Raw genomic sequence first — 24,246 nt, forward strand, 5'->3', positions numbered from 1 at the left:
CTCTTTGTGAATCCCTCGTTAAGCTGCCTTTAAAACACTTCTCTGTGGGAAAGGTAGAAAACACACACCTAAAAAAGCCACTGATTTTTGACTTATTGAATTTCTGCTTTTATGTGACATTTTAAAATATATGAATATTATACTTTGAAGAATAGATGTTAGAAGTTATTTTGATGTGGTTTTCAATATGCTCTTTGCATGTAAATGCCAAGAAGTGAGCCTTTCTTTCTCTACTCTTAGGAAAAGGAGGAAGCGTACATGTTAAGCCCATCCCAAACTGTACAATGGTGCAGCGTCTTCTGTTCCCTGTCCCTATAGGAGTAAGAATTGTAAGGCCTAGGCAAGCTGACCCTACACCACGATCTTAGGTGAGTGTCAGGGCTTCCAGAAAAGGAAGGTAAGCTCACAGGAGCACTGGAGATGTCACAGACTAGCAGTACCGAACAGAAAACATTTGGAGGAGACTTTGGCAGTGAGGAGAAGCGAGTGTTTGGTTGTTTTCCTCTAGGTACAGGTCAGGTAGCAGCCCAGAAGGTCGATGATGCTACCATGAAGTGAAAATCCATACATTAGTAAATAAATATTTATTTTTAACGGCCTCTTGAGGCTTGAAACGTCCTAACCCTCGTGCTGTAGGTAGTCTCTTCGTGCTTCAAAGGTGTGCTTCTCAAACGTCGCTATGCATCCAGGTGACCAGGAGAGCTTGATAAAATGTTCTTTCTGAATCAGTATGTCTAGGGGAGGGAGTCTGAGAAACTGCATTTCTAACAAGCCCCCCCCCCCAGATGATGCTGTGATGCTGCTGGGCCATGATCCACACTTTGAGTAGCAAAAGCTTAAAATCTCAAGGCATATTCTTTTCTTCTCTCAGTATTTATTTTATTGAAGTATAGTTGATTTACAATGTTTTGTTAATTTCTGCTGCACAGCAGTGACTTATTTATACATATAGATGTACATTCATTTTTGATTTTCTTTTCCATTATGGTTTATCACAGGATACTGAATATAGTTCCCTGTGCTCTACAGTAGGACTTTGTTGTTTATCCCTTCTCTGTATAAATGCGTACATCTTTAAGGACTTGCAGACTTGTCGAAGGAGGCCTACAAGGGTGAAGATGATACGTGCCGAGCCCCGGGTTCTCAGCCTTGCCTCCCGTTCGAATCACTTGGGGAGCTTGAAGAACAGCTCCGCCTGGGCACCCCCCCCAGAGATTTGGATTCATTTATTCCGGGGTGCAGTCTGGACACTGGGATTTTTAAAAGCTCCCCTGTGTTTCTCACAAGCAGCCAGGCTAAGAACTGACAGCTGAGCGCTGCCCCATTAGATACTACGTATTTACTGTCATCCGGGGACTTGAGGTAGGTGATTTGTTACATGCCAAAGGGGTCTTTGTGTTGACAAAGAAGGGAACCAGCGCTCCAGACCATAGATCCACGTGGAGTTTTGATATCTTCTGAGAAGAGCACGGATTTGCAGGGAACTTTGTAGGCTGGAGAGGTTGTCAATAGGCCTGGATGTTTGGGGAGCTTGAATCAGGGCCTGGTCATAAAAGTAAATATGTCAGCTGGCTGGGGACACGATAAAGAGGCCAGCACAGAGGGCAGAAGCCCTTAAATAGCAGCGGTGCTTAAATCAAGAAGCAGCGGCAAAGAATTACAGTGATGATAGATCATGGTAACGACAGAATACAGTGGTGACAAATTAGGGTACCCCCAATGCCAGACAGTGCCGGCCACACTGACATGTCAATTATCCATCAATAGCACACCCTTCTATGATACAACGTGCCGGTTATGAGCTTCGGATTCAGAGCCACATTGCCTGAGTCCAAATTCCAGTTCCACTGCGATTAGCTGTGCGATCTTGGGTAAAGAAATTCATCTCTCTCTGTCTCAGTTTCCTCATCTGTAAACTAGAGATAAAAAGTCACACTAACTTTATGGAGTTGTTCTGCTATTAGAATAGAATCTGGTTTTTAGATAAATGCTTAGTACTTGTTAGTGATCATTATCACATTGCTTAGAATTCCACCATTCTGTTCATTTACAACTACTTACCAAAACCTCGGGTGTCACTAGATTCTACCTTGCTGTCCATGAGACAGCAACCTATGAAGGCAATATGGCGCGAGAGAACCCATCCACGTTAAGTTGTGGCACTGTCTTGAAAGGCAAAGCTCACCTGATGTGATTGGCGTCAGGATGATGGCGTAGTTCTGGAACAGACAGAGGGGTGAGGGTGAAAGGCACTGAAGTTGGGAACATGACCTGCTCGCACCAGGCCAGGTAGATTTCTGAAGGGACTGGAAGCGATTGCGTTTGCAGGTCATGAGGTCGAGAATCTGGATAAGCTGTGGCGCAATGGGAATGGACAGAATTCTTGTTCCGAAGACCTTATTTAGTGAAAACTCAGCTACGAGGGCTATAAAAGGTAAGAATGGAAAGGATTTGCAGGAAGACCACAGAGTGGGAAGCAACAGTAGCTTCTAAAATGAACATCATAAGTGCAGTGATATGCACGAGCTGCCTCATTTTTCTCTTCCAACCCTTTGATTTTTTTTCCTGAAGCTTCTGTTCTTTGCCATCAGTTCACATACCTAAATAAGGTTTTAGATTCCTGTGCCCCACGTGGGAACTGCACAAGATTTTATCTGGAGTGGACAAGTAAGTTTTCAAAAGAGTGTCAAACCAAGAACGAGAACATATTCATCAAAATTTCTGTTTTGAAAGATGAAACATTTAGTGATATTTGGGAATTTAATGTTTTGATTTGAGTCTTTTCCCTTCTTTATGTGCGACAACAGAATTGGGGGAGTGAGAGTAGGATTCAGTATTTTTTTCTTGTGCTTGTCTACTTACATTTTTGGCTTCAACTAAAATGGAATGCCAAGAGGAGATTAGAAGAGATTTATCTCACTAACAATGAAAGACTTCCAGTTTTTTAATTGCTTGTCTGGTATATTTATTAGAATTATGTGCTCTTTTCTTCAAAGATACTTAAAATAGACCCTCCCCCTTGATTTAGGGTTGTAAGGTAATAGGGGGAAGAGAATGGAGTCAAAGAGGACAAAGTATGTTAAAACGCAGGCATTTGCAACAGAACAGAAGTACATTATCGTGGCAGGGCAGGGACTAGGGTGGGGGGAGTGAGGTGCAGATTTTAAGGGTGTGTTAAAACGGTCATCAAAATGAACAATATTGAAGTGTAGTATTTTTTAAAAATCAAAGTGAACACCAAAAATCTCTGATGAGCAACATATCAAAACATTTTAAAAGACCTGGGCGAATTCTAACGTCCGGGATGCTGGCTTTATCTCCTGGTGGGAGTTTGGATCCAGGTCAGCGTCTCTTTGGAGCAGGGTGCATTTGTCCCTAGGATTCTGCATCAGGGATGCTTTGCAGAACTGAGCATGATGAATGTGAAAATCGTCCATACGTCCAGAGCTACTGTGGCAGTGGATTCCTTTCCTGGTACCGTTAATAGTGTCCGAGATGGTTATGTGCTTTGAGTTCCAACAGACTGAGGTTTACCCGTTCATGGCTAAGCCGAGCATGAAGCCGATGCAAGTTCGAAATCCCCAAAGGTGTTCCTCACTGGGGTTGCTCAGTGAGGGGCTGGGCTGGCCGCTTCCGGTGATTGAACCGGAGTTTTCCGTTTACCCACAGAACAAGTTCTGTGCCTCCGGCTGCAGTACAGGCCTGCCCACAGTACCCTGCCAGCGTGTTTACACCCTGACCTGGAGGGACCAGCTAAGGGTGAGAAAGTGATTCGCTCTCCACGTCCATCTCATGCTCGTTTGGTTGGCCGAGACCGGCCATGCATGCTGTGGATGGTCCCGGGGCTTTCAGGTCTCACGGGAAAGCTCTCCATTCATGGAAGCAACCCCATGTCAACTGGCAGTGTATCCATCCGCTCAAATCCATGAAATTCCAAGACATAGAAAGAGGGAACATTTTGTGCTTCTAAACGATTTCTCATCTAGTGAATCACTGGTTAGGATAAATAGTTTAGATAAATGCATGAATATTTTATTGCCTTTACTCGGAGTGTTGAATTCAAATTGTCTTCCTAGAGTAGAATCATTTCAGAGGCAAATCTTAGAGGAGACGTCGGTGGTTGCTTGTCTCATTGTCCAGAGGGAGGGTCCTGGATTTGTTTCCGATTGATTTAATGATAAAGCCATGGAATGACACTAAAACGTTTTAAAACTCTGAACTGCCGATGTTATAGTGAGAGTTCTGAGGCGTTTTATTTTGTTTATTTTGTTTACTAATTGGTGGGCTGTCGTGTGGAAAGACGGTTCTTGGGCGTGGGCTCTTAGGCACGTTTGGCCACCATCTTACTGACCTCTGCCGAGAAAATAAAATGAAAAATAGGAAATACTTTAAACATATAAAAGGGCCCACCAACTCTAAGCATAAAACAAGCGTTTTACTGTTGATTTTTAATCATTTTGAATAGTATTTATGAAACAAGTTTTAGGAGTCTCGACCCCTAATGCCGGTACTGCTAGAAGGACATGTCATTTTGATATCTCCTCGTTTCTTTGGCGCGTCTCTAGACTTGTGATCAGAAACAAGGAGAGTTGTTAACGGTAGCTTAGTCCAATTTCTGCCACATAACGGACTCTGTATAAATAGCGACTTTTGTGCTTCTCTCAGGCCAAGGGGTTACTTCCCATGAGTGTACATACCACAGGCTGTTTGCCATGGGCACTCAATCAGTTTCCGCTGCCATGGGCAAGTACGCGGGCTGGGAAAAGAGGTATCACCTCTCGTGGGGTGTCCCCACCTGCCCGTGTCCCTGGCTGTGACCCCAGCCACCCTGAGGAGGTTCGTGGTCCGTGTCTGCTTCATTCACCTCTACCTCCAGGGATTAGCTCTAGCCACGTCCTGCAGTTTCTCCCCTGATTGGGGCCGCAGCCGTGGTGACTTTGGTGGGTGGACTTAGGAGCATGACACAGAGGAGCGGAGAAAGGCAGGTTGGCCCCTCCTGCCCCGCCTCCCCTTAACACGTTCTGAGCCAGCACCAAACGACGTTCGGTTATCCGGATCCTGCAGGACCACCACATTTAGCCCCACTGCCACTATCTGTGGTTTCCCTCCTGATTTGACTCTTACTAGATCCATAGCTCACGGTCACATCTGTGGGTTGAGGGAAGGCAGGTAGGTTTGGTATCTGGGGTTCTCAAACTTCCCCAAGCATCAGAATTACCTGGTGGGCTCTTAAAGCCCTGCCCCCAGAGGTTCCCTTTCAGTCGGCCAAGCCAGCTTCATGGGCTGAACCCCGTACTCAGAAGGAGCACCCATTTGGCTTAGTGATCTGCTCTCACCATCTTGAAATTCTCATCATTTTTTTAATCTTCGGGCCCCGCATGTTCATTTTGCCCTGGGCCCTGCATATGGTGGCCAGTCCTGTCAGGAGGTCCAGAATGGAGCTTGAGAATTTGCATTTCCAACAAGTAATGCATTTCCCAGGTGATAGCGATGCGGCCGCATCAGAACCACTGAGTGAGGTTTTGCAGAGTCAGCCCAAAGGACAGAGGAAGAGGACAGTGGCTTTCCACCTCTCCCCCCCCACCTCACCTCTGCTGGACCAGATCCCATCACAGCCATGATCATGGAGGAGAAAACAATGTGACAGCTTCAGTTATTTTTGTTATTGCCGTTATTGTTCTCTGTTTTGTTTTAACCAAACTGAATGCTCTCATGAAGCATGCTGCCTTTTTAATACCCCCAGCGACATGGACTTGACTTCCCTGTCTGTACACCAGTCCAAAAACAATGTATTGAGGCAGCTCGCAAAAATATATAAAGTGGGACAATATCATAGTAAGTAACTTGAAAGGCCAGGGAAAGGAAAGCAGTGGAAAGAGTGACAAGGTAAGCTGAAGTTGGGGTGTGAAACACACAAAGGCTTCACACAAGCTCCAATACGCCAACTCGAGTGGAGCCCCAATTCCTCAGAGCCTTTTAGCGGTCATTGCAAAGAGATACATTCTTTATTTCATGACCCGTGGTTCTATGTGGAGAAATAATTTTCACCTCCAAGTAGGTAAAAATAACCTGCTTGCCTGGGAGAAACCCAAATGTCCCTAGTACTGAGATGTTCAAGAAATTTCTTTCATGAGGTGTTTTTCTTTATGCACATAACTGTCGGCTGAATCTGCAACTTATAATACTTTGCTTAATATATGCTCTTCTATATGTTTTGTAAGACAGAAGAGCCAGCTACGAGACCGAACTATTGTGGTCTCCATGAGCTACAATACGACCTTTCCAAAACTTTCCTCCTATTGTAAAGGGGCCAAAAAGCATTCGAAGCCCTGATAGTTATTTTGTTTTGGCAAGTGAATTGACTTGACTCTCTTTAAAACAGCCCATAAAATAAGGCTTTATGTGCCCACTCTTATCGATATAACACTATGACTTATTCTTGCCGAGTAGACATAAGACATTTTCATTAATGAACGGAAAAATGCCAACTAAACAGGGAAAACAACTGAAATTAGCCCAGCAATGTGATATCTAGCCCTGGTCAGAACGTAGGACCCTGATTCTGAGCTGAGCTCTGTGTTGCTACCAATTCAGCACGTTCGTATTTTTCTCATTTTCATAGTAAAGCATCCTCAACGAGAGTCGAACCCCATGACGACAGACAAGTGTCCATTTGGTTTGTTTTGTGTCCCCTCCACTAGAATTAGGGAGGGTTCCCCCTTTAATTAAATGGTGGAGGTTAAATCGTTTTTTTCCCCCACTTCCCAGCAGGAGTAGTAAGTTCCTTTTATTTTTCCTTCATTCACTGGAGGCCTAAAGTTTCGTGGTTGTCCTCTGGCTCTTTCCCATAAGGTTATCGGTCATCGGTTTAAACAGGAGGCAAGGAAAGGACTGTTTATTCCATGTGGGTAAGAAATTCCCTCAGCTGCCTCGGTGACAGGGAAAGCATGACACACAGCTGCTGAGATGCTTTCCCCTGGCACTACCCCCTGCTGGAGACCACCGTGAAGCTAGACCCCCTGAGAGCGTCCTTCCTCCGTGTTGCATGCACAGAACGCTTTGGTCAGGAAAGCCTTGCTCGGGCATGGGTTTACCTTCTTTAAGATCACAAAGGATTTGTTTTGAAAAATTAAACCAAAAGAAAGCAAAGACAAGTAAAGAGAAGTGAAGTGGGGGAGCGCGGGGGCGGGGGGGACAGAAACGGGTTTGGGAACTTGTCATCAATCTGTGATCATTTCCCTTTAAGATGTCAGGGCCACTGTTTTGAGGAAGGTAGACAATACAGATGTTCCCAGGTAAGACTTTCAACACTCTTGTCCTGTTCCTGATGTTCTCATCTTCCTGTTCCGCTCACTGTTTTCACGGTTACTTCTGTTGCTGTGACAACCCATGCACATATAAACCTTAATGGATATGCTAATTAGTACGCTTTATATCAATTTGTAAAAGCACTAGTGCCTTGTAGAGTCTTTTTAGGTGTATTTAAACACTATGGACTCTAGTGATGGTCATATATCTATCCTTTTAGCCACCGTTTTAACCATGAAACAGTTATTCCCACCAGCGTCATCATCGTCATCGTCATCATCACACCAGCAGCATCATCGTTGTTGTCCTCGTCCTCAGGAAGGATGGATTCACTTACACTAAGTATTTGGGTGCGGGGAGAAAAGGTGTCCGTAAAGCCATAATGAACTACACGTAAAGTTTCAATCATAGTTTTAGCTGAATTATTTTTAATTCAGGATATTGAGGAAAGTAAAAGAGTTATCTACAGTTTTTCCCTACTTAACAGATAGTGAGCATCAGACTTTAATGTTTAAATCGAAACAGGGATTGATCCAACAGGCATTTCAGTGATGCACCTTGGAGAAGACAGGCATCCGTGTGTTTCACCCTCCCCCGCCCCACTTCGCCTTGCTGTTTCCTGTAACATCTGTTGGGTTTTACTGCCATCTGCTGGCCACTTCGTAGAAACGCTTTCACCTTATTGACACAGCAGTCTTGGAACCTTGCTCAGAAGCTCTTTTTGTTTCAGCCCGTGTCCATGCATTCTCCTCCTGTCCTGTGTGAAACCGTCGGATTGTTTGAATCTGGTCGCTCATTGTTAACACACTCACGCACCTGTAATTGTCTCCCTGTGCCAGAAGCCCTGACATGCTGAGGTCGGAAGTTTCCTTTTCCATGGGAGGAAGGCATTCGTCCACAGATTCCAACAAGGCCTCCAGCGGAGACCTCTCCCCTTATGACAACAACTCCCCAGTGCTGTCCGAGCGCTCCCTGCTGGCTATGCAAGAGGACGTGGCCCCGGGGGGCTCAGAGAAGCTTTACAAAGGGCCAGAGCAGTATGTGCGGGTGGGCCACTTGCCATCTTCGAAGTCGAGGGAGAGTTCTCCTGGACCAAGGCTTGGGAAAGGTAACTCCACCAGTGACTTTGATTGCATGTGGCCTGATGTGGGTGATTTGGACCTCCTCTCCATCCCTTCACCATTTCACGTTTCTCTAATTCAATGAGCATTTACTGAGGACCTGCCAAACACCGACTCTGAGTCTGAGTCCCTGCAGACCCGGCTAGCTGGGAAGCGGTCTCAAGCTCTGACAGCCCCTGACATTCCCAGCTGGCTTTTCTGCTCCAGCATCCGAGGAACTTTATGTGTCCTGGCCTGTGGGTTGGGGTGCATATTTGCTAGGCTAAGATGTCACCGAACCATTGCTGTTAACTTTTATAAGAGGAACAAGCTGAACTTACTGTATAACAAGCTGGCATGTTCCAAAGAGGTCTCCATGGGAGATGACGTTTTTAGGCAGAATAAGGTTTCCACGGTCAGATACATTTGGGAAATATTGGGTTAACCAAGCGAACGGTCTCTCTACTGTACAAGTTCTCAAACTCTTTAAAGTGCTAGTGGGCACCATGGATTTCCACAATGGGAGGGAGGGTATGGGTTGCAGCTTTTCTCAAATTCATTTGACCACCGAATGTTTGGTTCTGTTCTCTCCCTCCACAGAGTAATTCCTCAGGGTCAGGACTCAACAGGACACTTTTAAAGTAATAATTGGAAGACACGGTACAAATTCTTACTATTTTATCTCAAATTTATAGTTCAATCCGAAGAGCCACTCTGAAAGGGCTTTTTTTTTTTCCTTCGGTGTTTTTAATCACAGCAGTTTTTTTAATTTTACAAATATTCGTGTCAAAATGTTTTTTAAATTTACAATGAAAACAGTAACCCATGTTCCCATCAGGCATAAAATTTATTTTTAAAATGCGAGAGTACTTGCCTCATCTGTAAAATGGACTCAGGGTCATCTCTTCAGGATTAAATGAGAGAATGCGTATGAACTGCGGAACACAGGGAAGCATCCGGTAGACGTTTGCTTCTAGAAATATCATTATTATCAGAATTGTAGTGAGGATTAAATGAGACGGTGAAAACACCTAAGATAGTGCCTTAGGCTGTAAATAGTTACAGACAGACTAAGGGGATGTATGAATAAATACATGCAGGACTGACTCTGTTGCTGCCAGATAAAGAAACTATAACTATTCCTCTGTCTCTGTGTTAGTGCGGTCAGAGCTGTTGCCACCCATCACAATTCTACTGGTTTCCTATTGCTGCCGTAACAAAAGACCACAAACTTAGTGGTTTCAAACAACACACAAATTTATTATCATACAGTTCTGGACATCAGAAATCTAAAATGGGTCCACAGGGCTGGGTTCCTTCCGGAGACTCTAGGGAACAATCTGTTTCCTTGCCTTTTCCAGCTTCCAGAGGCTGCCTGCATTCTTTGGTTCCTGGCCCCTTCCTCCATCTTTAAAGCCAGCAACGTAGCATCTTCTATCTTGCCTCCCTCTTATAAAGACCCTTGTGATTACATCGGGCTCGCACGGATAATCCAGGATCATCTCCTCATCTTAAAATCCGTAATTTAAGCACACCTGCAGAGTCCCTTTTGAATATAACATCTTTACAGGTTCTGGGGATCATGACACGGACATCTTTGTGGGAGTGCTTATTCTGTCTACCACAGCCATCATAGAGAAAGCCTTTTTGTAAATCTCAAATGGAATAAGCATCTTAAAAGGCAGGTCTGCACCGTATTCTGCCTTGTGTCCATCACAATCTCGAATATAGTACTTTGAGCAAAAGAGATGTTATAAACATATTTGTCTATTGATTTTTTGCTCTTCACTTTGATTGTGAGTTACATACCTTTTTTATACACTTCTTCCTAGACATGGCAGAGGAGGCTTTCAATATCTGGGGAACTTGGCATTCAACATTAAAAAGTGGATCCAAAGACCCAGGAATGACAGGTAAAGGATACTTTTTTAAAACTGGTATTTCATTTACTTTTTAAGTTAATTTCCTTTCATTTTCACCTTACTATCATCGTATTACATGCTTGTCAAATATTGTTTGGAAAATGCTGGAAACAGAGAAAAAGGGGATAAAGCTATACTTATCCTTTCCACCAAAGTACATCAGCCTTTGACTTTATTATTTCGTTTCATTTGCAGGAGTTTTTAAAGATGGTTACAATCATTCTGTCTGTGTACCTTTATGTGATTTGTTTCCCGTCCATTCTCGAGTTATTTTCCATTATTATTGTTGAGAGCCATGTGGTATGCCAGATGCATATTTGTAGTTTAGAGCCCAATGCTGGGACAATGAGTTGTTTCCATTTTTTATTGATGTAGTAATAAGTCATGATGTCAGGGACCTCTTTTATGGAACTTTTTTTTTTTTTTTGGTATTTTAAGTTATTCACAAAATTTCAGAAAGCCAGTTACAAATCCAGAATAGTAAAGTGGGGGACTTCCCTGGTGGTCCAGTGGTCAGGACTCCAAGCTTCCACTGCTGAGGGCCTGGGTTCAATCCCTGGTTGGGAAACTAAGATCCTGCGAGCCGCGTGGTGCAGCAAAAACAAAAACAAAACAAACAAAAAAAACAGAATAGCAAAGTGGGTCAAAAATGATAAACCTTTTCAAGAATTCAGAGGTGCAGTCACTTCACATCGCACAGAAGATGCGTTGTCTGATGCCCCATGAGCTGTAGGTGGCAGTGCCATTTCACTGCACTGTCCGTGTCACTTGAACCTCATTCGTATTGCAAATCACTGCGTTTGCATTTTGGCTTCCTTAAAGAGCAAACTTGTACTATTTTCATTTGCCTTTCTCACCAGTGTTTTTCGTTTTTCTATTGGTGTGTGCCAGTGTCTTTAAACTTGCTTCTTACACACGTTAACCCTTTGTCCACTTTGCTTGCCACTGACACTATTATCCCCTGCAGTTTTTTCCCCTTTTTGGATATCTGAAATTTTTTAAATGTTTTACGTCAGTAAGCCTATCACTCTCTCTTGTTGTGAATTATTTCACAAAATTAATCTTTACTTTTACTTAAGCGTTGGAGAGTCAGTCATCTATGCACTTTTCCCTTTCATAGCATTCCATTATTTTAACCCTTAATTCTTTAATCCATCTGGAATACATGTTAATATACTGCATGAAGCGTGTACATTGTTTTGTTTTATTGTTACTCCCGAATGTGTGTGTATGTATGTATATGTGTGTGTACATGTGTGTATATGTTCCCTTCCTCATTGTTTTGTAACACCTCCCGTATTACAGTTTTAAAGCATGGTACATTTTTAATTTAATGGCCTCTAATCCAGTTTGAGTACTGATCCATTATCTAACTACATCTCATTGTATCCCATGAAGTGCTTTACTGCCTTTCCCCCCGAGGATAAAGTATTCCACGATATTCTGCTCTGTTTTCCTTCGCTCTTTCAACTCTGATCTGTCCCTATATAAATGCTCACATGCCCCTCTCTCCCCAAAATGATCTGCTCTCTTTCCCTGCCTACTAAAAAGAAATGAGAGGACAGGGCAAATCCATAGGGAAAAGGCAGCCTGGGGACATAGGCCCCAGGAACTCCTCGTTTGCTTGTGAAATGCACTGTTTTGCTCTCCTTTCAATTTCCTGAGGAAAGTTGTATCAGTTAGGGAAGGCTAACTGCTGTAAGAAACACCCTCTAAATGTCAGTGGCTTAACCTCTCGCAGGTTGATTTCTCCCTCACCGCCCAGTCCACTGTGGACTGTGCAGGGCGATTGAGGGTGGGAGTGCTCTGTTCCACAGAGTCATTCAGGGGCTCAAGTTCCGTCTAGCCGGTGGCTCCCCCATCCTCAGAGGCTGGAGTCTTCCGTGGTTTTTCCATCCTGGGCTAGAAGTTAAAGGAAGGGAGCAAGCAGGAAAGACTAGGAGTGCATTTGGGTTTTTGTTTGTTTGTTTGTTCATTTTTTTATTAGACCAGGCCTAGAAATGGCTCACATCACACCTCTGCACATGTGTTAGCCAGACCTCATTTATGTGGCCCTCCTAACTGCAACGGAGGCTGGGAAATGTCATCCAGTAAGGAAAGGGGACGATTTGGTGAACAGCGAGCCAGTCTCTCCCACAGTGGAGGTGGTGGAATGTACACAGCGGCTGCTGTCTTCATTATCTTCTGGCACCAGATGAGGCACTTTTGATTCATTTCATTTATTCCTACAGCTTTAATTGACACAACAGAAACGTGGAAACATTTGTGCCTCCTCTGGGTTGCAAGTTGCGCTGAGCGGGAAGGGAATGTTCCTTTCACCTTCTAGGTTCAGAGAAGTTTTCATAACCACGCAGAAGGGGGCTTTCCTAAAACATCACTTAGGGCCAAGGACTATCCGGTTGCATTTGACAGCTAACCTGTCAGAGTCCAGGCGTCTGTCTTTGGAGCTGCTTCGCGAATTGCGCCAGTAATCCAAAAGCGCTGCACATGTCTCTTACTAGGAGGTCTTTCACTTTAGGCAACAACAACTAAGCGTGTCAGCACTTCTTCAGTTTTTGAAATTGGCAGTAGGAAGGAGATAACAGGGCATCCCGACAGGGGCTCTACAAACCAATTCCATTTCTCGTCCTTCTCTCCGGCTCCCAGGTTCCTACGGAGACATTTTTGAAAGCAGCTCCCTCCGACCGGGGCCGTGTTCTCTTTCGCAAGGGAACCTGTCCCCAAACTGGCCCCGGTGGCAGGGGAGCCCCATGGAACTGGACAGCAGTGCACAGGTCATTGGCAGGACTCAGACCACGAGCACCATCGCCGAGTGCAGGGCGCACGCCCCCGTGGCCCGCGTCTGCAGCACGCCCCCCATCAAGGGCGGCGGGGGCGGGAGGCGCGCGCCAAGGCCAAGGCCGGAGCCGTGCTGGACCGAAGACCTCGCGGAGCGCGAGCCGGAGGCGGCCTGGCTGCAGAGGAGAGCCAAGCCTCTGCACCAGAGACCTGCAGAGGGTGCCAGGCGCGACAAGAGGCCTCCTCCTCCGTATCCTGGTCCAGGGAAGCAGGCCCTAGCATCGGCCCAGCAGCCCGCGGAGCCGCCGCTGTGGAGGCCTCAGAGGCCAGAAGGAGGCTCGGGAACAGCCTTGGAAGAGGGAATCCAAAGAGCCGAGCGAGAGCGTCAGGCCGCCCAGCAGAAAGCGAGCAGCGCCTACCCCAGTCCCACCAGCGATCGGAACAGTAAGACCTTAGGGGAACCCAGCTGGCTCGACTGGCAGAGGGAGCGGTGGCAGATCTGGGAGCTCTTATCCACCGACAACCCCGATGCCCTCCCGGAAACGCTGGTATGAGATGAGCCCTCCACGCTCAGCCCTCACGTCCCACACAGCCTTCTTCCACTCCGTAGGGGAAAAAGTGGGGTTGGACAATTGGGCACTTACTTGTTTTTCTTCTTTTACACTTAAAAAAAAATAACACGAGAAAAGTCAGTTCACTTAAAGATATAGAGCACTAGGACCCTGGCCATTTATAATAAGATTCTATTGCATAGCCAGCCTTCAGAAAAAACAAAACCAGAAGTGGATGCTAATATCCAGTCTAAAAGCTATTCACATTGGCTCTGTAGAAGATAAAGCTCTTGCTTTGGTATAGCTTAATTGTATTTATGTGTCTTCAGTTTTGACTCTTGTATATTCTGTAACAGATTATGTATGATAATCCTATATGTTATATTCACAGAAAACAGAAGGAACACATTTTTAAATCACTTATTCTAAGTAATGAGATTCTATAGAGTGTTCTAGAATACGCACAAGCAGGTTTCTGTGCTTTGGCCGTAGCTTTTTAACTGGGGACAGCCCTTTCTTCGATGCCTGAGGAAAACACTAACAAAACAAAATAAAACAGAATATGAGAAGCCATATTTTTCTATAGTAGTGAGATACGAAAAAATATAGTCACTGAATGCTTTTTCATGTTGAATATGTTTTAAGGAAAATATTAAATTTGGTACAGTATGGAATATATTTTTAGAATCTGTTTAGAAAGAATTCAGAGAGAAAGGCCGTGCCTGACAAAGAAAGAATAATTAAGAAGTTGTCCTTCCCATTCTAGGTCAAATTCAATTTTATATAGACCATATATAATATATATTTATAATGTACGATTTTTATGTATTTTTCAAAACTGCAAACTGGAATCCAGCTATAAAGTGTTTGAGGGTCAAAAGAGAGTATTCAAGTTACAGAACATGGTTTTTCCTTTTGCCCCATAATCAGTATTAACCAGATTATATGCAGTGCTTTGTGAAGTAAATCATATTTGGAAAAAGATTAAGCTCTGTATTTACATTGTGCCAAAGGCTGAGGAAATGTTTTCTTTGGTAATTTTACGTGTAGTGTAAAGTGTTCCTACCATAGTGCAGTAGTAAATTTGAAGTTTTTCAACTGCAAAACAATTTTTGACCAGCGGGTGGCAATTCGCTTCAGTATTTTATGAAAATTTTTTTTCACTTCATAAGGGAATGTGTATTATAGAAAAAGATGGTTTTTTTTTTTTATAAAACATGCTACTCTTAATTTTCATATTGGCGATGACATTTTCAGTGGTGTTTCCTAAATTTCTTACTTGTGCCATAATGAATAAAAAGTTAAGCAAAGCCTTCGTTCCCTGGCATTAAATCTAGTGAATGAACTCGCACCCCATTCCAAACGTACACTTCCCTATCCCCAAGTCCAAGTGTAATAAATACTGGCAGTACTATACATACACAGCTAAAGAGCTAGTAAAAAATATCAGGTGGCTTGGGGACGTAACCCGGTGACACTGAAGCAAGTGAAGGCTGATTGTCACTCATTTGAAACTCAATTGTCGATGAGGAAGTGGTTTGCTCCAGGATGGGAACTCAGGTTTCCCACCTGCTGGACAGGTGTTGCCCAAGACAATCCTTGTAAATTACATCTGCACTATAGGCCTTAGATGCTCCTTTTGCTTCCGGGCTGAAATAATGAAGTCTAAAAATGCTATCTGATGCCTCTTATCGGGGGAACGATAAGGATATCTTCAAGCTCTGTCACTGGGTCCAGCACTTCTGCCACTGGCAGGAACTCGGGAGGGATTCGCCTGCCGGCCTCTGGTTCCTCCTGGCGGCCCACACACAGCCCAAAGTTGCCAACAAGACCCAGAGCAAACGCTGTCTGACTGTGGACCACAGGTTGCTCTCCTGTGCCACCTCTTCTCTTTCTCCTCCCGCTGACTCTGTTTTCTTGGCTTTGAATTTGACACCAGTCTGGCCAGTTCTCTGTCTCCTTTCTGGACTCAACTGCCTGATATATGGGACCCCCCCCCCCACCAGGTTCTTGCCCTAATAGTCCTGTTTTTTAAACTGCCAGGTCAGATGGCCCTGAGGTTGACGTCTGTGTCACAAAAGGTAAAGTATGTCTATCTATTAATAGATCAAGAATAGTCCAGAAAACATGGCTCGGAATATTTTTTATATAATTAAATTGTGGTGTGTGTGTGTGTGTGTGTGTGTGCTGTGCCTGTTTATGCCCATGTACGTACATGTAATGAACAATATTCACTCTCTCTTTCTCTTTAGATGGTTTAAGCCCAGTGGCCCTAACTTTAGCTTAGCGAGTGAAAGCTTGTTTCTCAGATGCCTTTATCACATTGAAAGTAAGCTGTTTCTTTAAATTAATTTTTATTGGAGTATAATTGCTTTACAATGTTGTTAGTTTCTACCGTACAGCAAAGTGAATCAGCTATACATATACGTATATCCCCTCTTTTTGGATTTCCTCCCCATATAAGTCACCACAGAGCATTGAGTAGAATTCCCTGAGCTGTACAGTAGGTTCTCCTTAGTTATCTATTTTATACATAGTATCAATAGTGTATATATGTCGATCCCAATCTCCCAATTCATCCCACCCCCCCTTTCCCCCCTTGGTGTCCATACGTTTGTTTTCTGTGCCTGAAAATAAGCTGTTTTAAAACACACACACAGCCCCAAAGACCTGAGTCGAAATTGGTGTCATTTCTAACACCTTGTAAACGTTATAATACCTGACAAGACAAAAAAAAAAAACAAACTCTTTCAATTTGGACAAAACCATTGAACAGGCTGTTGAAGTCACTCATTCCTGGGAGCAAAGAGATCCTACAATCAAGAAAAAAGCTCCAGGGGCTTCCCTGGTGGCGCAGTGGTTGGGAGTCCGCCTGCCGATGCAGGGGACACGGGTTCGTGCCCCGGTCCGGGAGGATCCCACATGCCGCGGAGCGGCTGGGCCCGTGAGCCACGGCCGCTGAGCCTGCGCGTCCGGAGCCTGTGCTCCGCAACGGGAGAGGCCACAGCAGTGAGAGGCCCGCGTACCGCAAAAGAAAAAAAGAAAAGAAAAAAGCTCCAACGTGCCACAGATGTCTCTGCATCTTTGAATACTCAGTCACCGTTTTTGTGTCTCTGCCAATGGGGCAGAATGATGGCAGAAGTGGCCAAATAGGAATCTGTCTTGATCTAAGAAGCTATTAACATACGTTTGTTGTGGGTTTTTATAGAAAAAAAAATCTCTTCTACCAATGGAGTCTGTGCAAATTGAAGAAGTTTCTAAATAAGCCCAGCTTCTTTTCTTATGCACATTTTAATACACATCTGCTTGACAGAGAAACAGCATTGGGGTTAAATCTAAGGAGATGTCAGGACCGAGTCCAGGCCTGTGGTGTATGTCGCTCTGATAAGCAAACTGCAGGAGGTGGACTCAAGTGAACTGAGAAGAAAGGAAATGACTGAGGAAGAGTCACACAGAGATGAAAACAGGACAACATCTCGACCGGACAGAATTTTAAAACAGGACTAAATCAGTAGCAAATATTCTTCTCAAGAAGAAAATCCAAACCACAGGAAAGTTCTAATAAAGGTTGGAATTCATTGGCACGGTCAAGGCAGCGGATGACGTCGTGAAGACGTGGAGCTGCAGACAGTGGTCTCTGGGGTGCGGACCCCTGGCCTGGCGTGGTCTGCGGTTCCTCACGGTGCACAGAGCACCAGCCCCAACCGAAGGCCCCCGCAGGTTTCAGAAGGGTCGGAAAATTCTCTCAATTCAATTTGAGCAACACCTGTTCAGACTTGAGTAAGCAACTCAGACTCATCCCAGTCTGCCTGGGCCATCCCAGGTTTAGTAATAAAAGCTCCACATACTGGCATGGTAGGGAAAGGGGCCAGGATCCAGAGTGCGCCACCTTGGTACCTCTCAGGTAGGGTCGCCAGATAAGATACAGGAAGCCCAGTTCAACTGGAATGTCAGGTAAATGACTAATCTTAATTTAGTGTATCTCAGGTACCATTTGGGATATACTTACACTTTTAAAAGATTCGTTGTCCCAGATATTGCATGGGACACACAAATACTGCAAGAGGATTTGCTGTTTATCTGACATTCCAGTTGAACTGAGCATCTATTTGCTGAGTGTGGCCACCCTGATCTGCAGCCTTGCTAGCCACTAGGTCCCCAACAGCCTGCTTGACATCTACACCAAACGCCCCACGGTGCCTCAACAGCCCTGAACGACCAACTGCAGCCTCGACTTCCACGTGGAGCCACGTGGTCTCCAGCCCCTACCCACCTCTCCGTCCAGGTTGTCTCACCTGCAGCCTCCCTGGGATCCCAGGCTTGTTGACTCATTTTGTCGTAGGCGCGTCCCTGCTTAAAAAACATCGGGGCCAGCTTTTCCCTCTGGCCTACAGGACAAGGTCCACATCCTTCATGATGACGTCAAAACGCTCCACAATCTGGTCTCGATCTGCCGTCTACATCTCATCTCTCCCCATATACTCTGGCCACGTGCAGAAAACTCCCCATTCTCACGGACAGGACACGCTTTCCTGCCTCTGTCCCAAGGGCCTCGAATGCTCTTCCTTGTTTTTCCTATTCAGTCAAATGCTAATTTTCTTGTAAAATTAGCTTGACTCCTCCCCTCCCACAAACACGCTGAATCGCCGCTTACTCCGGCATTTGGCGCAGGTGGCCGTGTTAACAAGCGTCGCTGTGCATTATGGGTACGGCCGTACATTTTTATCTGTAGGTCGTTCCCACTCTGTCCGTGACGCTGGGGACGACGTCCTCAGGACTTGGCAGAGGCCGGACATAGAGTTGGTGTTTGATAAATGTTGGCTGAACGTATGTGTATAAATACGATCGAGCAGTTTACCACGCAGTGGAGAAAAAGTACAAGGCCGCCCACCGTCTGGCGAGTACAAAGGTAGGACTTTATTTTCCAGATAAAAAGGTTTTTAGAGAAAGGAGGAGACAGTCTGGGGAGAAGCTGATGGCAAGCACGGAGACACTGTGGGCGGGCGGGTGGCCTGTGATGCATCACCTTTTCACTCCTAAGATTTAAACTTTCATAGTAAACGTGAGAAGCAGGCGTGTATTTCCATGGTTCCTGGTTGGCGCTCAGTAAGTATTTAATGATTGAAGAAACAGTGACGTTTCAAAGTGTGGGCTTCAGGGTCAGAGAGAACACAGCTTGACTACCGGCTTTATCATTCATTAGCTGGGTACCAGTTACTTCAAGTGGCTAATTCTCCATTTTCTCAGAGTAGTCGAAGCATAATAACACCCAACTCCCAGGATTGTTCTGAGGGTTAAGTGAGAAAATACCTAGAGTCGCGGCAGCCATACAACACGTATTCAACAGCTGGCAGTATAATTGGTGTCCCATGTGAGATCACTTTAGAAAAATTAATTGGGGCCCTCGGCTGCGAAATGCAGGTACGATGAGCTAACGTTTATTGACGACACCTGCTCGGTCTAAGTTTCACTCACATTAACTCATTTCATCCCCCACAAGCGGTAGACTGGAACCATGACTATTCTCATTTTCCAGGGGGCACAAAAGACTCAAATGGGTTGCCCAAGGCCGCATAGCTGGAAGGTAGCAGGACCAGGATTTGGTGGCGGGCCATCCAAGTGTGCGGACCTGCTGTTTGGACCGAACCTTCCGTTGTCCACTAGGGGGAGCAAAGCTGTTTCTTGTTTCCTTACAAACAAGATGCCCACGTTTGCTTAGAGGGTGTAGATGTTTAATCACCAGTTAAACAAAAGACACTTTAACAGGAGAAAAGGGTTTATTTCATATGCATACAGGAACCAACAGAAGAATTATCTGGGTCCTTAAATAGTTAAAGGTTTACGGACGTAACCTAGCAGGGAAAAGGGAATGGGGAGAAACAGCTTCTAAGGGAAAAACAAATAGGTTTATTTAAGAAAAACAAACGGGTTTTTAGGAGAGCAGACAGGAGATAAGAAAGTTTTTGATAATGGTTGTCTATACAGGTAAGATCAGTCTTTCTGTCTCCATCAGGACCATAAAACTCCCCCAGCGAGGGGATTTATGGTAGCGTCATTTCCCAGAAGTTGCTTTTAGTCAGATAAGGGAAGCTCAGGAAGGCTTTTTTCTGCATCTGTTGAATCTCAAATGTCTTCAGCTTAAAACCATCTTTATGCCAAGTCTGGGATTCTGAGTGTTCTTCTCCACAAGGGTAAAATGAATTAGAGAAGGAATTAGAAACACGCTTATTCATGCAGGAAAGAAACATGGCAACTCAGTGGTCAGAGTCTTCTTAAAGTAAAATCACTTTACCTGGTCAAAGACCAAGGATCTGGGTCCAGAATCTGCTTGGGAAACTCAGTCATGAGGGGCACCTGAGGGCAGATGAGTCGCCTGGTTGGTTTTTCTTCCTGTTGCTTCGCAGGAGGTGAGCTGGCCGCCATCAGCCGCTTATCCCATCTGGAGGGGCGGATGCCATTGTGGCCATGAGCACAGCTGAGCTTGGCAGAAGGGCAAAGACTTGCTAGGGACCAAGGCAGTTCTGGTTTGCAATGTCACTGCCGAGCAAAGTGTGCAAACAAAGAAGCAATTCAGCAGTGACAGAGCGCAGACGCCAGAGGGACAAGCTGGCCTGGCGCTGGTGAGGTTTTTCACAGCCATTCTGCAAACATGAATGCTACGGGTTGAACTGTGTCCACCACCGAAAAGGTGCTGGAGTCCTAACCCCCAGTACCTGTGAGTGACCTTATTTGGAAAGAGGGTCTTTGCAGACGATCAACTTAAGATGAGGTCATTAGGGTGGGCCCTAATCTAGCATGACTGTTGCCCTAATAAAAAGGGGGAAGTTTGGACGCAGAGACAGACACATACCCAGGGAGAACGCCTTGTGAAGACTGGAGTTCTGCTGTCACAAGCCAAGAACTGCCAGAACCTGGGAGAGAGGCCCGGAACAGACCTTCTAGCACCTTCGGAGGGGGCACAGCTCTGTCAACATCTTGATCTTACTTGTAGCTTCCAGAACTGGGAGGGAATACATTTCTGGTGTTCAAACCACTCTGATTGTGCACTTTGTTACGCCCTTGCAAGCGAATATGGTGAAGAAAGCTCAATCAGCAGAGACAACCCAGAACACCTGTGCAGCTCAGGGGAGCGGCCACCAGGAAAGCGTTTGCCTTTTGAGACCACGATTCACATAGAAAAAGTACCCAGTAGCAGAGGGGTTTTCTGTGTCCCCGTTGGGTGGGCACTGTCTTCACCCCATTGTCACCTTCCCCCGCCCCCATCGTCACCTACCAAAGCGATGTGAGATGAGCTTTCAAAGGAAAGGTTTTCGTTATTAAAACAAGACAAAGGTGGAATTCTGCAACATTTAGAACTGAGGGGAGTGGGAGAACTTCAAGGACGACTTGGGAATAAGCAACGTTGGACAAGTGGCATTTGCTCGTGACATTTGCTTTCACATTTCCTACTTGGAACTTTGACCCAGGGCTGTGTAAATACGTGGCAGTTGTAAATGTATCGCAAAGATGGGGCGTGTGGAAGTGCAGAGGATTTGAAGGATGCAGGAGGAACGGGAAGCTCGAACCCTGGCCCCAGCGTCAGCAGCGTCAGCATCTCCTGGGCACGCTCTCGGAGTGCCAATTCTCACGGGACCTACTGAATCAGGACCCCTGGCGGTAGGCAATCTGCATTTTAACAAGCCCTCCAGGGGATTCTGATCTACACACAATTTTGAAGAGCATCTAGCTGGGGAAACCAAGCAATGGGGAGAGGTGGAGTGGGGAAAGGCAGCAAGGTCCAAAATGCTGCCCTAATGCAATACTTTGTCTGAACAGTATCGAGTCATTTTTTTTTTTACATCTTTATTGGAGTATAATTGCTTTACAATGGTGTGTTAGTTTCTGCTTTATAACAAAGTGAATCAGTTATACATATACATATGTCCCCATATCTATTCCCTCTTGCGTCTCCCTCCCTCCCACCCTCCCTGTCCCACCCCTCTAGGTGGTCACGTATTTTTTTAAGTCAGATGAAACAGGAAATCATAAAATGAGTTTGCCTTCCGTTTTAACTGAAAGCACAAAAGGACACCATTTGCTAAGCTTCCAACGTGGAGCCGAGGCTGTTTCTTTCTCTGGGTGCAGGAGGGTCAGCAGCCCAGCTCCCGCTTCTTAGCTCATCCACAGCCATCGTCTAACATCCCGCTTCCAGTTTCTTTGCAGCAAAGTGTAGAAACCACTGCGAAGCAGTGAGCAAAGAATTATTCTGGATGTTTACAGGATTTCCCCAGTGCTTTCCAGTTTCATGGCAGTATTTTTAGTGATTCTCCTTTAAACCCTCCTTAATCGCTCCTTAGTATGTACAGACTTGGTTTATGCATCGTCTTTTGTTTTGCTTAATTAAGTTACTGACTCTTGGTAGACTGACTACTCGGTTACTAGGAGCAGAGGGGCATCTGTTAGCTGTAGGGACCAGCCAGCACATTGTTTTCCTTTTTTTTCAAGTAGATTTATTGAGCTATAAGTATACACCAGACACGTAACACCTTTAAAGTGTACAATTCAGTGGTTTCCAATCTAGTCACAGAGTTGTGCAACCATCAATTTTAGAACATTTTCATCACCCCTGAAAGAAAACCCTACACCCATTAGCAGTCACTCCCCGTTCCTCTCTCACCCCAACTGTGGCAACCACTAATCTACTTTCTGCCTCTATAGATTTACCTATTCTAGACATTTCTATAAATGGAATCATACCATATTTGGCCCTTTGTATTGCTTAGCATAATGTTGTCAAGATTCATCCACATTGTAGCATATATCAGTGTTTCATTCCTGTTTATGGCTGAATAAGATTCCATTGTATGGATGGACCACAATTTGTTTGTCCAGTCATCAGTTGATGGACTTTTGGGTTGTTTCTAAGCCAGCGCATTTTATAGAGGAAGAGGAAAGCACTGGTTAACCAGGAATTACCTGAAATGTAGTCTTTTAAGAGTGCATCCACTCAGGGGGATCAGCTCGGTGCTTTGTGACCGCCTGGAGGGGTGGGATAGGGAGGGTGGGAAGGAGGGAGACGCGAGAGGGAAGAGATATGGGGATATATGTATATGTATAACGGATTCACTTTGTTATAAAGCAGAAACTAACACACCATTGTAAAGCAGTTATACTCCGATAAAGATGTTAAAAAAAAAAAGAGTGCATCCGTTGAGGTACTTTATGTAAAAACTAGTTTGAAGTAGGTTTTCAAACCACATTATTTTCCCTGAGCTTAAAAATTTTCAGCATAAAACATGGCATAACCCAGTCCATCGAACGTGAGAGAAATAGGCCACATAAAACCTAGAATTCTGGTCAGAAAGGAACCTTCAAGAGAATCTATGGAAAGTGAGGCTTATAGACCTAAAGTGATTGTTCAAATCCGCTAGCCAATGCAGAGAATCAGTCTAGAAATGAAGAAGCCCAACACTTTCTCCTTCCCTTCCACTAGCCACCATCTCCAGATTTGAAATGCAACCTAAGAGAGTGAAGGAAAAAATACTTCAATGAAATGACAACTAAGGATGGGATTTTTAAATGAATTAGTGACATAATTCTCTAGTGGGCACTGCAGTTTTCGCCAAATGATTCGTCTGGGTTAATCTAAGCACGAGGCCCTCCCCTGGGAATGTAAAAGGTGAGGGGTGTGAGGACCCAGGCCTGATGCCAAACTGGCCCAGATCGATTAAAGAGAAAACTTAGTTTCCATTGGTTGTGGGAGACTTCCCCCTCCCGCCCCGCCTCATATCCACTGGCCGTAAATAAGGATCGGAAAGCTCAGACAGCAACCAGAAGCCATCTGATGATGATGAAAGAAATCAGCCCATTGAGACGAGGTTGAAATTCATCGGGAGAGACGCAATGGACCAGGCACATGCCCAATCTTGCACTTATGGTGGTGAGTCCCAGCAGGGATTCTCTTCCTTGCAGCCAAAAGCAGCCTGATACTATTCCATACCCAGCCACTGAAGAGCCACAGGAACTCATCCCATTAACTTATCCTAAATGTAGAAGGAATAGCAATGCGTATCAAAGACAATTCCGCACAGAGCTCCAAAATGATAACCTTTAAGCATCCATCAGGACTCCACTGTTACTGTGAAATCGCCTCTCTTCTCACAATTCCTAGGTTAGACCACTCAACATGAATAGTTTCTGCAGCCCCTGGCACATGTGACAATGTATCTGTTAAAGCATTAAGTAAAAGCTAATTATAAATGTAAGCCTCATCCCCCAGATCGATACAGGCTCCCCAAGAAGAAACTTGTCTTAGAAACTTGAATTTCCAGTACCTGCTATGATTTCACAAAAACAGTGGCATGCTTGCCACGTGGTGTGTGTTAAAAGCTGGCAGAAAGTGCTGTCAGCTTTCTCTTCAAAGCAAGAGAGTAGAGTACAGAAGCATGAAGTTAGATGTTTTCCACATATACAAATGGCAGAGAATTTTATTTAAGATACTGTGGCTTCCCCTCCATTGCAGCAATAAAATGTGTTATTTCTGTTATTGGGGGGGGGTGGGGAAGTGAGATATGTTGCTTTAATATACTATATATCTAAGAAATTATG

At 44.9% G+C, this 24,246-nt stretch overlaps 1 protein-coding gene across 5 annotated transcripts in view; it reads left to right on the forward strand.

Annotated features, from left to right (window-relative positions):
• Positions 1-14,957, forward strand: part of ARHGAP6 (Rho GTPase activating protein 6) — a 486,163-nt gene extending 471,206 nt beyond the window's left edge. For 4 of the 5 annotated variants that reach the window (XM_060138342.1, XM_060138344.1, XM_060138346.1 and 1 more), the window contains exons 11-13: positions 8,148-8,416; positions 10,241-10,321; positions 12,977-14,957. In XM_060138342.1, the coding sequence (XP_059994325.1) occupies positions 8,148-8,416; positions 10,241-10,321; positions 12,977-13,662 (1,036 nt within the window). In that variant the 3' untranslated portion in view covers positions 13,663-14,957. The remainder of the gene's footprint in view (positions 1-8,147; positions 8,417-10,240; positions 10,322-12,976) is intronic. The other variant, XM_060138343.1, reaches the window with a different exon arrangement.
• The last annotated feature ends 9,289 nt before the right edge of the window (positions 14,958-24,246 follow it).

This window comes from Lagenorhynchus albirostris, chromosome X, assembly GCF_949774975.1.
Source record: "Lagenorhynchus albirostris chromosome X, mLagAlb1.1, whole genome shotgun sequence".
NCBI lineage: Eukaryota > Metazoa > Chordata > Mammalia > Artiodactyla > Delphinidae > Lagenorhynchus > Lagenorhynchus albirostris.